General features: G+C 46.5%; 1 protein-coding gene across 1 annotated transcript in view; it reads right to left on the bottom strand.

Moving 5' to 3' along the window:
- Positions 1 to 414: 414 nt before the first annotated feature.
- LOC135546187 (large neutral amino acids transporter small subunit 4-like) overlaps positions 415 to 13,796 on the bottom strand; it is a 30,315-nt gene continuing 16,933 nt past the window's right edge. The window contains exons 6-14 of the mRNA XM_064974403.1: positions 12,104 to 12,196; positions 11,760 to 11,893; positions 6,590 to 6,792; positions 3,725 to 3,868; positions 3,488 to 3,614; positions 3,156 to 3,288; positions 2,677 to 2,750; positions 2,457 to 2,580; positions 415 to 2,229 (exon numbers count right to left, since the gene is read on the bottom strand). Coding sequence (XP_064830475.1) covers positions 2,068 to 2,229; positions 2,457 to 2,580; positions 2,677 to 2,750; positions 3,156 to 3,288; positions 3,488 to 3,614; positions 3,725 to 3,868; positions 6,590 to 6,792; positions 11,760 to 11,893; positions 12,104 to 12,196 — 1,194 coding nt within the window. The 3' untranslated portion in view covers positions 415 to 2,067. The remainder of the gene's footprint in view (positions 2,230 to 2,456; positions 2,581 to 2,676; positions 2,751 to 3,155; positions 3,289 to 3,487; positions 3,615 to 3,724; positions 3,869 to 6,589; positions 6,793 to 11,759; positions 11,894 to 12,103; positions 12,197 to 13,796) is intronic.

Below are 13,796 nucleotides of genomic sequence, written 5' to 3'. Positions count from 1 at the left end.
CAGAACAAAAGCTTGAACAGCATGTCAGTATCATTTTGCAGGTAAAACACAGTTGACAAAACTATTACTTTTTAAAAACCAGATCTCCTGACAAAAACAACATCTGGTCATCACAAATAAAAAGAAAACACACCAAGTCAATAAGAAATTCATTTTGCACGACAAAACCGACTGCCAAGACAAGACCAGTCAGTGGTCCTGTCAGTGTATCCAGTGAGAGTGATGTAGGACCATGCATTGGTGCTTGATAACCTAGCCTACACTCTTAGGGGAAAAAATGTGTTATCTAGAACCTAAAACAGTTACTCGGATGTCCAAAAGGGTTCTACCTGGAACCAAAAACGTTTCTCTTATGGGGACAGCCAAAGAACCCTTTAGGAACCCTTTTATTCTACAGCTGTGCTGTACCATTATTACCGGTAAGAGGCTTGTTTCAACCTGTGCCATACTTTTGTTTGAAGCACAGCCACTTTGCACAGTCACATAGTATTCCTCAGAAGTAAAACGCTGGCCTGCACACTGCTCACTGGAAACCCATTGGCCGAATCACTTGCTCTTAGCTCAGAGTGACTCAAAGCAAAGCTATTGCCTCGGGCTTTTACCTAGAGTGCTGAGTGTTACAAAGAACATGCCTTCGCTTTCTACTCTCCTAGAGCCGTTTGAACAGTCTTAAAACGACAGCTCCTCTGTGGCTTTAACACTCCACGCCTCTGTTATCCTCAACGGCAGAACTAAAAAGACAAGAGTCACAAGATTTGGTCTTTGAGACACTGGAAGGAACACTCGCTAGATGAGAGGGTTACATCAACTAGCTTCTAAAGGTTGCATGAGGTTCCATTCTTACCAATTTACCATTTACATTGATGACTATCCCCAACACTGCAGAACGTTATGGGAACATTACAGAACCAAATGGGAACGTTATAGCAGGATGAACTCTTAGCACCATTTGGAGTACTGGAACTTTTATACCACCTGTTTCATTCCTACCTCGAGTCCGAACTACTTGCGACAACAGAGAGGCATTGACATGTAACAACCACAGAGAAAAATACAGGCCTATCGCCAATAAACGTTTCGATAATGTTTCAATAACATCCTAATCATTAAACCAGTTTTCAGGGCGTGAAGTAGAAGACCCCAAGTGCAGCACGAGACGGTGCGAGACTAACTTGGATCAGAATTAGAAAGTGAGGCGATACTCGTCGTCGTTACTGGCATCATTGAAAACACATGTAAAAACACTGGTGGCGGGGTATTGTGGTGGCGAGGAGGACGTCATCTGCTTATCTGGTTCAAGTCACCACATCCAGCACTGGGGGTCTTTGACATGGCGTTGAACGCTTGCTTCCTCTCTAGTTCTTTTCGGCAGGGTGACCGGAGAATCAGTGTCCTCTTTTTGCACTGACAGGCAGGAGTGAGCATGGCATCATTGACAAAAAAATGATAAGAGCACTGAAACAAAGAGGAGACTGGAAGGGAGGAGAAAGTCGTGGAGATCCTCCTGCCTCTTCTTCTCTCCTTTCTCCTCAGTTCACAGACCCGCGGTTGTCCTTTCTCATTTCAGTGGTGAAAAGATGAACAATGTCCATTTGGTGGTGTGTCCATGGAAAAGGAACCGCGCGTGTGTTGAAGAGGTTTCACAACGTGTGTGTTGTTGCGTGTCTTTCACAGTGTATGTAGTCAATGATGTTCTGGGGAGTGTAAAAGTGTGCGCGTTTATCATAGTAGTTCTCTGAGATTGGTGAACATATACTGTAGGTTTGACAGAGTGTGTTTGGCAGTGGGCGTGGGGTGTGTGTGTCGAGCGCTTGTGTGTATGTGTTTGTATATATGTCTGTGTCTGAGGGGGAATGTAAGGGAGTTGTGTGTGTGTGTGTGGGGGGGGGGGGGGGTGAGAGAGAGAGAGAATCGTCTGAGTGCAAGTGCAGACGGTAGAGGGACCGGAGTTGGTGGGTGAGATTGCGATTTCATCATACAGTTCAGTCACACCTGTGACCTCTTCCCTCCCCACACTCTCCGTTCCTCCTTCTCATTGTTGAAACAAATCTCCGTCAGTCTGTCTCTCTAGATGAAGGCCTCGGGCGTGCTGCCGTTGTTGATCTGGACGTAGATCTTGGGGTCCTCCTCGCGCTCCTGCTTCTGGCGTTGGAGCTGGCGGCTGTAGCAGAGCAGGTAGAGAGGCAGGCAGAAGCCCAGCACCGTCAGCCCCAGCAGGCCCACGTTGACCTGCGCACAACCACACACAGGAAGTGACATCAACAGTGAGAAGAATGGAGGCAACAGCGGTGTTGTTTTCACATCGGGACAGCAGTGTGTGCTATGACATGTACTCGGGGCAGATTGCTTTAGAACAAGGTGGCTGCTACACATCAGTCGTATCCAGGAGCCTTTGCAGCATTATGCTCATAGCACATTAGTATACTGGAAAGGGTGAAAGGTCGTTGCTCTCTTACCCATAGGGGGTCTCCCTTCAGGGGGCCCATCATGGCCATGAAGAGGGGCTGCTGCAGCAGGGCAAACAGGGCGCTGATGAGGGACTGCATGCCTGTCAGACTGCCAAACTGAGACGACGGGTACCTAAGGAGGACAACCAACATGAGGCGCTTGTGTGGAAGGGACTGTGCGTGCACACACACACACACACACACACACGCACACACACGAGACACTTACACAGCAGCATAGAGCCCTCCAACTGCAGAGTGGATGAATCCTCTCACAATGGTGTGTAGAATAAACGATAGAATCTGAAGGCAGAGAAGAAAAGAGAAATAGTTCAACATGATGTGTTCCAGAATCTACAGACCCAGGGCATGCATGGTGCCCTGTCCCTCCATTCTAAAATGGAGTCCATGTTTAATAAATAATGGCTTGACAGAGATGTTCCCAGAGCTGGGTTGTAAATAACTTGCATAACTTGTAATGACAACTGTCCACCAGGGGACACTGTTGCATTAAACAATGGATCAGCTGCAATAACATGTGAGTCACTCTCCTCTTTCTTTCTCTGCACCAAGATCTCTCCCTTTGGCTATAGGAGGGCTTTACAAAACACTGGGAAAGCACGCAGTGAAATGTGTGCTTCTCCACAGCTCCTAGAGGAGAGGAAAGAGAGAGCGAGATGGAGGAGAGGAAACAGTGGGACGACTTACCTGGAGAGGGAGGTTGGGGACGAGGCAGGTGACCCCGAAGCCCATCAGTAGCAGGTTGGTGAAGATGAAGGCCCGTGTGGCGTTGGTGATTTTCTGAATCTGTCTGTCACGACGCTTGGGCTGGGTAAGATCTCTATCAGAGGGGATATCACATGTTACACACATACTCCCTGGTTATACAAATAACATAGTAGTGTCCTGTGGATGCTAGGGGAGTATCTGGGAGGCAGAGGATTGCTCTGTTGGAGTGTGTGTGTGTGTATGTGTGTGTGCCTGCGCATGAGTGAGTGTGTGCGTGCGAGCTCGGGTGCGTTCGTGCGTGTGAAACTCACCTTTTGCCCGGCTTCGCGTTCTCATCCTCACACTCTTTGAGTTTCCAGTCCATGATGTACCCGATCACTGGGGCGGTCATCAGACAGAGCAGCTGCAGCACTCCGAAAATGGAGGTGTACACACTCACTGTGAACAGCAGGAGAGACAGAGACATGTTATTGCCTCCAGAGCTTACACTCACACATTTTCAAGACAGACACACACACACACACACACACACACACACACACACACACCTGTGTTCAAGTCTCTGTCGGACAGCGACTCGAGGATGTTGTTCATGGCTCCCATGTAGAAGATGAGTCTCAGCTGGGTGACACACATGGTGATCAGGCTGAGCATGAAGATAGGACTCAGGATACTCTTCATGAAGGACTGGGCTGTGGACACACAGGAGGAGAGACAGATTAACGTCTACAACACTACCTGACTATTTACTCCAATAAAACTGAAGTTTAAACAGTGATGCTGCGTTCAATCTCAGAATGCAGAATAACTCGATTTATTAATGGAGGACGATACACAGGATTATATATATTTTTTTTTTAAATCAGATTGAGGTTTATCCTGTGTGTACTGTACAGGATATGCCTTCTTTCATTTCCTCCACATGCCGTGATGGAAAACTACCAGGGCATAGCTGCTTCACCTCAGAAACAACATGGAGGTAGGGAAACAGGGAAGCCTGGTAACACAATGGCAAGATAACATGTGGGGGCCCGTGCTGTAAGCAAGGGGCCTGGGGCCATGGTCCGTTAATCATCTACTGGTCTCAAAGCTGTAAAAGCTGCGGCAGGGCAGTTGAAAAGTCTTAATGGTCACGCCACAGATGTGTCCAGCGTTTATTGCCCAGCGATGCAGGTATCTCTCCAATGCTCTGGAGACTGGACCATCGTTGACATGCTGGCTGGACAAGGGGCTTACAGGCTGGTACATTACATTAGAGCAGGTGGTTCTAACAGTCTGTCTCAGTCTATAACACTGGGTCTCCCCTGTGTCCTGGACCCATAGTATGAGTTAGAATATTATTCACAAAGCGTCTCAGTAGGATCTGGGATCAGTTTTGTCTTTTAGATCACCATGAATTAAGGGAGGGGGGGGGATCTGATCCTAGATCATCACTCGGGTTTACATTCTTGACTGGCACACTATGTGACCACACTTGTAAGGACACACCGTGATCATTTTCAAAATACTTAGCCTACACTGGCAACTGTCGCCATGGCCAGTGTTGACTTAGATACAAAACAGTCCCATAATGGTTTGGCTGATATAAGAACCGTGTGGTGGAATTATTGTAATCAAAAAGGGAGACTTTTAGATTTCTTCAAAACAATCAAACTGTATCATTTCATTACTGCAGCACGGGAGCTGGTCGGTAACCACCCCTGGAGGTGACCACCGAGAACTCAACCAGCTGGTTTGAACCACAGCATTTTATAGCAAAGTCCATCCTCCTTCAGTCTACATGACACACAACAGATGTATGGAATGGGTCACAAGAGCCATCTCCCCCAGGTACCCCAGTACAGAAACATTAACTCATGCTCTGGAATGTGGTATCACCCCAAAACATTGTGCATTTCCTGTCCGTGTCCCCAGAGGCCCACTTTCAGCTCACACGGACACAATAGAGTTATACGAACCCTCTATTCTGTTGCACAAAACAACCATTTGATGCAATTACAACATTATAACATAATCTTTCAACTTTGCTCTCACAACCGATCCACAAAAGAGGTCCCAGGCACCAAAGTATCTTTGAGTGAGCCTTCTTTGAAAGGGAATAAACTCCTAACAACCAAATAAATCCCCACCATCACATGCATCAGATTGATGAGTGGACAAACACAGATATATATATATTTATATAAGAGAGAGAGAGAGAGAAAAGAGAAAGAGAGAGGCTTGGGGAGTTGGCCCTTAGCAAGGGGCCCCTTGAAAACCTCCTGACACATGGAACTTGTCCAACAGGGTTACAGAACCGCAGGCATCCATCCTGTGTGTATAATGACCCCCTTCGGACCTTACTGACTGCTATCTGCCCTCTGGCCCGGCCCCACCACCGCCACCTGAGCAGCACTTCTTGGAATGCGGTCCGAATCGATTGCACGGTCCGTTCGGTACCAAAGAGAGCCTGCAGAGAACCACAGGTTTCCGAGCCCGAGGGAGTGTGGAGGGAGCACAGCGGAGGTGAGGAGGGGTCACGTGGCTGATTTGAGAGTGTTTTGGAGGTTTGTGGCTAATTGCAGTGTACAGATCTGGGTTAGTGAAGGCAAAGTGCATAGCCAGTTGTGCGTTTGCAGGATTTAATTTGGGAGAGGGAGGATGGCCTTGATGACCTCAGCGCCAATGACAGCGCTCCCTCAGACAAGCTGGCGGCTGGGACCAAAACACTGGCTGGTGGGCGAGCCCACTCTGAAACATCAAAATTGCACTGATGAAGTCAGAGCTCTTCTTTACAAAAGTTGTAGAGTATGGAATAGCAATCCGCTTCATGGAATAGCAATCCATCATAGAGGAACAGTCGACCATATGCTAGATCTAGGCCTGTATCCAGGATCAGTTTAGCCTATTATAACATTAAAAATATGATTATATGAAAAAGGGGGGACCTTATCCTAGATCAGTACAAGATACAGGCCCAGATCGTGCATATGGTCGATTGTTTACCTCTGTTTACCCATAAGGCAAGGCTACAATGATCCATTGCATTGTTGTGTTGGATCTATTTTTGTCTGTCAGTCTGCTCCTATCTAAATTCTACACCATGGCTGGAGCAGGATATTGTGTTGGTGAAGTGGTTGGACAGCTTAACATCAGACAGGTTTCTGGCAGACATGTCCTTTGTTGTGTCCAAATTATTCAAAATGGTGTAATAAGGAAACTGGCAAACTGGCTTTTGGCCTCATGAAGTATGGATTTGTGGAGGTTCAGTGCTTGAAACCCATTATGGCAAATCCATTTAGACAATGAACCCCATCACACTCGGTGTGCACAGAAAATGCATGATTTATTTTCCTACTCTCGATCTGAAAGACATCAAAAGCATCATATTCTCTGGTCTGGGATGAACAGATGTGGCCTGGCCAGACACTTACATTCCTCCTGAGACTTGCACTGGACCTCCAGGTCAACGGTGGAGAGACACAGCTTGTTGCCCTCCTGTTGGGCCAGCTCCTTGGGGTTTTGCTTCATGCTGTTCCCCACGCTGAGTCGTCTCCCCACCGTGGTCACCTGGCGGTAGAACTGCTTTCCAGTGATCTTATGGTCAAAGCCCAGCCAGCTGAACTTGATCTTCACACTGAGGGAGATAGGGAGAGAGATAGAGAGAAAGGGAGAAAGGCAGGGAGAGGGAGGGAAAGAAACAGCGAGAGAGAGAGAGAGAGAGAGGGAGCGAGCGAGAGGGAGGGAGAAAGGGAGTGGGGGAGGATGAAAAAAACAGAGCAAAGAATGAGACTACATCCAGGTGAATGAGAGCAAAGCCAGCTGAGCTCCTCATCTCATTAGATTTCCTTTTTTACAGGGCCTCAAGCCTTCGCCATGCTGCAGAGGAACGTGGGCTGGGGGATGTAGTGTTCTGAGCTCCAAGGAGAATGGAGACTCTATTAAGGAAGGCCTTAATATTAAGGAAGGCCTTAATATTCCTACTCCAGCTTAAGTTGTTTAACCTCAAGTCCTAATATTATCCCCTAAACCTGTTATTGCTGGCTAATATTAGGAACTGTCTGTCTATTAGGTTATAACCAATTATATAAGGAACAAATACTAGTAATACTAAACTAATATCAGGTTAAGGGGATGTTTAGGAGCGTGATGTTTAGGGGCGTGATGTTTAGGGGCGTGATGTTTAGGAGCGTGATGTTGAGGAGCGTGATGTTGAGGAGCGTGATGTTATTGGAGTGTGATGTTACGGAGCGTGATGTTACGGAGCGTGATGTTAAGGAGCGTGATGTTGAGGAGCGTGATGTTGAGGAGCGTGATGTTGAGGAGCGTGATGTTGAGGAGCGTGATGTTGAGGAGCGTGATGTTGAGGAGCGTGATGTTGAGGAGCGTGATGTTGAGGAGCGTGATGTTATTGGAGTGTGATGTTAAGGAGCGTGATGTTATGGAGCGTGATGTTGAGGAGCGTGATGTTGAGGAGCGTGATGTTGAGGAGCGTGATGTTGAGGAGTGTGATGTTGAGGAGTGATGTTGAGGAGCGTGATGTTGAGGAGCGTGATGTTGAGGAGCGTGATGTTGAGGAGCGTGGTGTTATGGAGCGTGATGTTGAGGAGCGTGATGTTGAGGAGCGTGATGTTGAGGAGCGTGATGTTGAGGAGCGTGATGTTGAGGAGCGTGGTGTTATGGAGCGTGGTGTTTGGGAGCGTGGTGTTATGGAGTGTGATGTTGAGGAGTGTGATGTTACGGGGTGTGATGTTACGGGGTGTGATGTTACGGGGTGTGATGTTACGGAGTGTGATGTTACGGAGTGTGATGTTACGGAGTGTGATGCTACGGAGTGTGATGCTACGGAGTGTGATGTTACGGAGTGTGATGTTACGGAGTGTGATGTTACGGAGTGTGATGTTGAGGAGCGTGATGTTGAGGAGCGTGGTGTTATGGAGCGTGGTGTTTAGGAGTGTGGTGTTGAGGAGTGTGATGTTACGGGGTGTGATGTTACGGAGTGTGATGTTATGGAGTGTGATGTTGAGGAGTGTGATGTTATGGAGTGTGATGTTGAGGAGTGTGATGTTGAGGAGTGTGATGTTGAGGAGTGTGATGTTGAGGAGTGTGATGTTATGGAGTGTGATGTTGAGGAGTGTGATGTTGAGGAGCGTGATGTTGAGGAGCGTGATGTTGAGGAGCGTGGTGTTGAGGAGCGTGGTGTTTAGGAGCGTGGTGTTATGGAGCGTGGTGTTATGGAGCGTGGTGTTTAGGAGCGTGGTGTTATGGAGCGTGATGTTGAGGAGTGTGATGTTACGGGGTGTGATGTTACGGGGTGTGATGTTACGGAGTGTGATGTTACGGAGTGTGATGTTACGGAGTGTGATGTTACGGAGTGTGATGTTACGGAGTGTGATGTTGAGGAGTGTGATGTTGAGGAGTGTGATGTTGAGGAGTGTGATGTTGAGGAGTGTGATGTTACGGAGTGTGATGTTACGGAGTGTGATGTTGAGGAGTGTGATGTTGAGGAGTGTGATGTTGAGGAGTGTGATGTTGAGGAGTGTGATGTTGAGGAGTGTGATGTTGAGGAGTGTGATGTTGAGGAGTGTGATGTTGAGGAGTGTGTTGTTATGGAGTGTGATGTTATGAGTGTGATGTTATGGAGTGTGATGTTATGGAGTGTGATGTTATGGAGTGTGATGTTATGGAGTGTGATGTTATGGAGTGTGATGTTATGGAGTGTGATGTTGAGGAGTGTGATGTTATGGAGTGTGATGTTGAGGAGTGTGATGTTGAGGAGTGTGATGTTATGGAGTGTGATGTTATGGAGTGTGATGTTGAGGAGTGTGATGTTGAGGAGTGTGATGTTGAGGAGTGTGATGTTGAGGAGTGTGATGTTGAGGAGTGTGATGTTGAGGAGTGTGATGTTGAGGAGTGTGATGTTGAGGAGTGTGATGTTGAGGAGTGTGATGTTGAGGAGTGTGATGTTGAGGAGCGTGATGTTGAGGAGCGTGATGTTGAGGAGCGTGGTGTTGAGGAGCGTGGTGTTGAGGAGCGTGGTGTTGAGGAGCGTGGTGTTATGGAGCGTGGTGTTTAGGAGCGTGGTGTTTAGGAGCGTGGTGTTATGGGGCGTGATGTTACGGGGTGTGATGTTACGGAGTGTGATGTTACGGAGTGTGATGTTACGGAGCGTGATGTTACGGAGCGTGATGTTACGGAGCGTGATGTTACGGAGCGTGATGTTACGGAGCGTGATGTTACGGAGTGTGATGTTACGGAGTGTGATGTTGAGGAGTGTGATGTTGAGGAGTGTGATGTTGAGGAGTGTGATGTTACGGAGTGTGATGTTACGGAGTGTGATGTTGAGGAGTGTGATGTTGAGGAGTGTGATGTTATGGAGTGTGATGTTGAGGAGTGTGATGTTGAGGAGTGTGATGTTATGGAGTGTGATGTTGAGGAGTGTGATGTTGAGGAGTGTGATGTTATGAGTGTGATGTTGAGGAGTGTGATGTTGAGGAGTGTGATGTTGAGGAGTGTGATGTTATGGAGTGTGATGTTATGGAGTGTGATGTTATGGAGTGTGATGTTATGGAGTGTGATGTTATGGAGTGTGATGTTATGGAGTGTGATGTTGAGGAGTGTGATGTTGAGGAGTGTGATGTTGAGGAGTGTGATGTTGAGGAGTGTGATGTTGAGGAGTGTGATGTTATGGAGTGTCATGTTGAGGAGTGTGATGTTGAGGAGTGTGATGTTATGAGTGTGATGTTATGAGTGTGATGTTATGGAGTGTGATGTTACCGAGTGTGATGTTACAGAGTGTGATGTTACAGAGTGTGATGTTGAGGAGTGTGATGTTATGGAGTGTGATGTTGAGGAGTGTGATGTTATGGAGTGTGATGTTGAGGAGTGTGATGTTGAGGAGTGTGATGTTATGGAGTGTGATGTTATGGAGTGTGATGTTGAGGAGTGTGATGTTGAGGAGTGTGATGTTATGGAGTGTGATGTTATGGAGTGTGATGTTATGGAGTGTGATGTTATGGAGTGTGATGTTATGGAGTGTGATGTTATGGAGTGTGATGTTATGGAGTGTGATGTTATGGAGTGTGATGTTACCGAGTGTGATGTTACCGAGTGTGATGTTACCGAGTGTGATGTTACAGAGTGTGATGTTACAGAGTGTGATGTTACAGAGTGTGATGTTGAGGAGTGTGATGTTATGGAGTGTGATGTTGAGGAGTGTGATGTTGAGGAGTGTGATGTTGAGGAGTGTGATGTTATGGAGTGTGATGTTATGGAGTGTGATGTTGAGGAGTGTGATGTTGAGGAGTGTGATGTTGAGGAGTGTGATGTTGAGGAGTGTGATGTTATGGAGTGTGATGTTGAGGAGTGTGATGTTGAGGAGTGTGATGTTGAGGAGTGTGATGTTATGGAGTGTGATGTTGAGGAGTGTGATGTTATGGAGTGTAATGTTATGGAGTTTAATGTTGAGGAGTGTAATGTTGAGGAGTGTGATGTTATGGAGTGTGATGTTGAGGAGTGTGATGTTATGGAGTGTGATGTTGAGGAGTGTGATGTTATGGAGTGTGATGTTATGGAGTGTGATGTTATGGAGTGTGATGTTGAGGAGTGTGATGTTGAGGAGTGTGATGTTATGGAGTGTGATGTTGAGGAGTGTGATGTTGAGGAGTGTGATGTTGAGGAGTGTGATGTTGAGGAGTGTGATGTTATGGAGTGTGATGTTGAGGAGTGTGATGTTGAGGAGTGTGATGTTGAGGAGTGTGATGTTGAGGAGTGTGATGTTGAGGAGTGTGATGTTGAGGAGTGTGATGTTATGGAGTGTGATGTTGAGGAGTGTGATGTTATGGAGTGTAATGTTATGGAGTTTAATGTTGAGGAGTGTAATGTTGAGGAGTGTGATGTTATGGAGTGTGATGTTGAGGAGTGTGATGTTGAGGAGTGTGATGTTATGGAGTGTGATGTTGAGGAGTGTGATGTTATGGAGTGTGATGTTATGGAGTGTGATGTTGAGGAGTGTGATGTTGAGGAGTGTGATGTTATGGAGTGTGATGTTGAGGAGTGTGATGTTATGGAGTGTGATGTTATGGAGTGTGATGTTATGGAGTGTGATGTTTAGGAGCGTGATGTTATGGAGCGTGGTGTTATGGAGTGTGATGTTATGGAGTGTGATGTTGAGGAGTGTGATGTTGAGGAGTGTGATGTTGAGGAGTGTGATGTTTAGGAGTGTGATGTTTAGGAGTGTGATGTTTAGGAGTGTGATGTTATGGAGCGTGGTGTTATGGAGTGTGATGTTGAGGAGTGTGATGTTATGGAGTGTGATGTTGAGGAGTGTGATGTTGAGGAGTGTGATGTTATGGAGTGTGATGTTATGGAGTGTGATGTTATGGAGTGTGATTTTGAGGAGTGTGATGTTGAGGAGTGTGATGTTGAGGAGTGTGATGTTATGGAGTGTGATGTTGAGGAGTGTGATGTTGAGGAGTGTGATGTTGAGGAGTGTGATGTTGAGGAGTGTGATGTTGAGGAGTGTGATGTTGAGGAGTGTGATGTTATGGAGTGTGATGTTGAGGAGTGTGATATTATGGACTGTGATGTTACGGAGTGTCTTACGTGTAGTCCATATCCTCAGGTCCAGGGAAGGGCTCCAGGGGCCAGTTGAAGAAGCAGTTGATGAAGACGAGGCCAGCGCAGGCAGCCCACACCAGCAGGATAATAATGAAGGTGGCTCCTAGATCATAGATCACCTGATGAGAGAGGAAGCAGGGACCAACAACCACAACATTAGCTCTATGTCTGACCTTCACATTGACATGCGGGAATATGAAAGTAGAGTCAAATTGGTAGCCCTGATTGTAGAAAGTATAGTTAGCCTTGATAGCTAACCTCCATAATGGTGTGCATGGTATACATGCATGTGTAGACGAGCTAAGTAGATGTGCGTGTGTGTAAGCTACCTTGATCCCAGGGAAGGTGACAGCGGAGGATGCATACGATCCAATCATGAGAGCGATGAAGGTGGAACGAAGATCACCAAACATATTGGGAAGCTGAAGAGGAAAACACAAGAAAGCGACAAGATATACGATTAGGCCACGCTTAAATCAGATCAATGCATTCACTTGTGTAAAAACACACGCATAGCCATAGAGACACGCACGCATTAAACAAAAACAGTTTTTTCCCAAAATGTAAGGCATGACATCATATTAGGAAATCCTGACTGTGTTTTTTGGAGGTTGTTGACATGGAATGAGTAATGTGGGCGGAGTCTTGGTGATGCTTTCCCCACACTATTTATGGCAGTGAGAGAAAGTCCAGAGCAGCCTGCATATTTAGTCCTCTACTTGAGGTTAGAGCACAGGTTGTTCTCAACTCAACTGCTAACTGTAAACAACTGTCCTTGAGCAGAGAAGTAGGGAGCGAGGGGGGAAGGGAAGGAGAGAGGGAGAGAGACCGAGAAAGAAACAATTAAAAAGGGGAGAGCAACATCTGTCTGGCAAACTAGGCAGCCCTCCATATCTCCACTGTGTGTGCGCTTGAATCTCCCGTGACAGAGTCGGGGAAGGGAAATGGAGGGAGAACAACAACAACAACAAAAACGCCACTGACAGAAACACACCACAAATGTACTGACTGAGCCATTCACCAGCGCAACAACTCCTGAACATAACTGTTTGATGGCACATCCATCCATCCACCCTCACCACAGGTTCCCTGCTTGTTAGAGCCGCGGAGGAAATCTCTCACCCCCGTGCCGTGGCCTCCCCAGACCTCATTACCCTCCACCACTAATTGGAGCAAAGGTTAACGGCAGAATCAAAACATCTACACTAAAAATCACATTCCAGTCCTCCTGGAGAAGTGAAACGAGCTGGAAACATCTCTATTGTGACATTTACAGTAGGAGTGAGTAAAGCTCTACTGCAACTCAGCACTGGTGCCTAGTTAGCAGGATAAGAAGAGGTGTGTGTGTTCGTGTGTGTGTGTGTTCATGTGTGTTTGGTTTTACTATCCTTGTGGGGACCAGAAGTGGGGAGATTTCACCAGTCCCCACAAGGAAAAAGGGTATTTTAGGCGTCTGGGTTATGGTTACAATTAGGATTAGGTTTAGGGGTTTTATGGTTAGGTTAAGGGTTAGGAAAAATAGGATTTTGAATGGGAATCAATTGTTTGGTCCCCACAAGGATAGTAAAACAAACATGTGTGTGTGTGTGCCTGTATTATCAGGCTGGCAGACAGAGGAGAGAAACACTGGTCTTATGCAAGGCTACCGCTCCACCATCTCTCCTAGCACACTACCTACCTCCACCGAGCACAGCTTCAATCAGCAGTGTTGGCTGTGGAATTACTCTGGACTAAACTCATACGGAATAGGCTGAATAATGTGCTTGAGTGTCGCCAGGGATTTCAAATCCAATTTGATTTTTCACAAGACCTTACCGTGAAATGCTTACTTTACAAGCCCTTAACCAACAAAGCAGTTCAAGAAATAGAGTTAAGAAAATATTGACTAAATAAACTAAAGGAGAAAAAAATCTTTACAAAAAATACAAAAAAATGACATAACAATAAAGAGGCTATATGATGTGCTTTCCATTGCTCTGCTCTCCTCAGTTCACCTATTTCTCTGTCACCACCAGACTGTCA

Source organism: Oncorhynchus masou, chromosome 9 (assembly GCF_036934945.1).
Source record: "Oncorhynchus masou masou isolate Uvic2021 chromosome 9, UVic_Omas_1.1, whole genome shotgun sequence".
Lineage (NCBI taxonomy): Eukaryota > Metazoa > Chordata > Actinopteri > Salmoniformes > Salmonidae > Oncorhynchus > Oncorhynchus masou.
The sequence above is the reverse complement of the archived record's forward strand: the minus strand, read 5'-3'. Positions and strand labels throughout refer to the sequence as shown.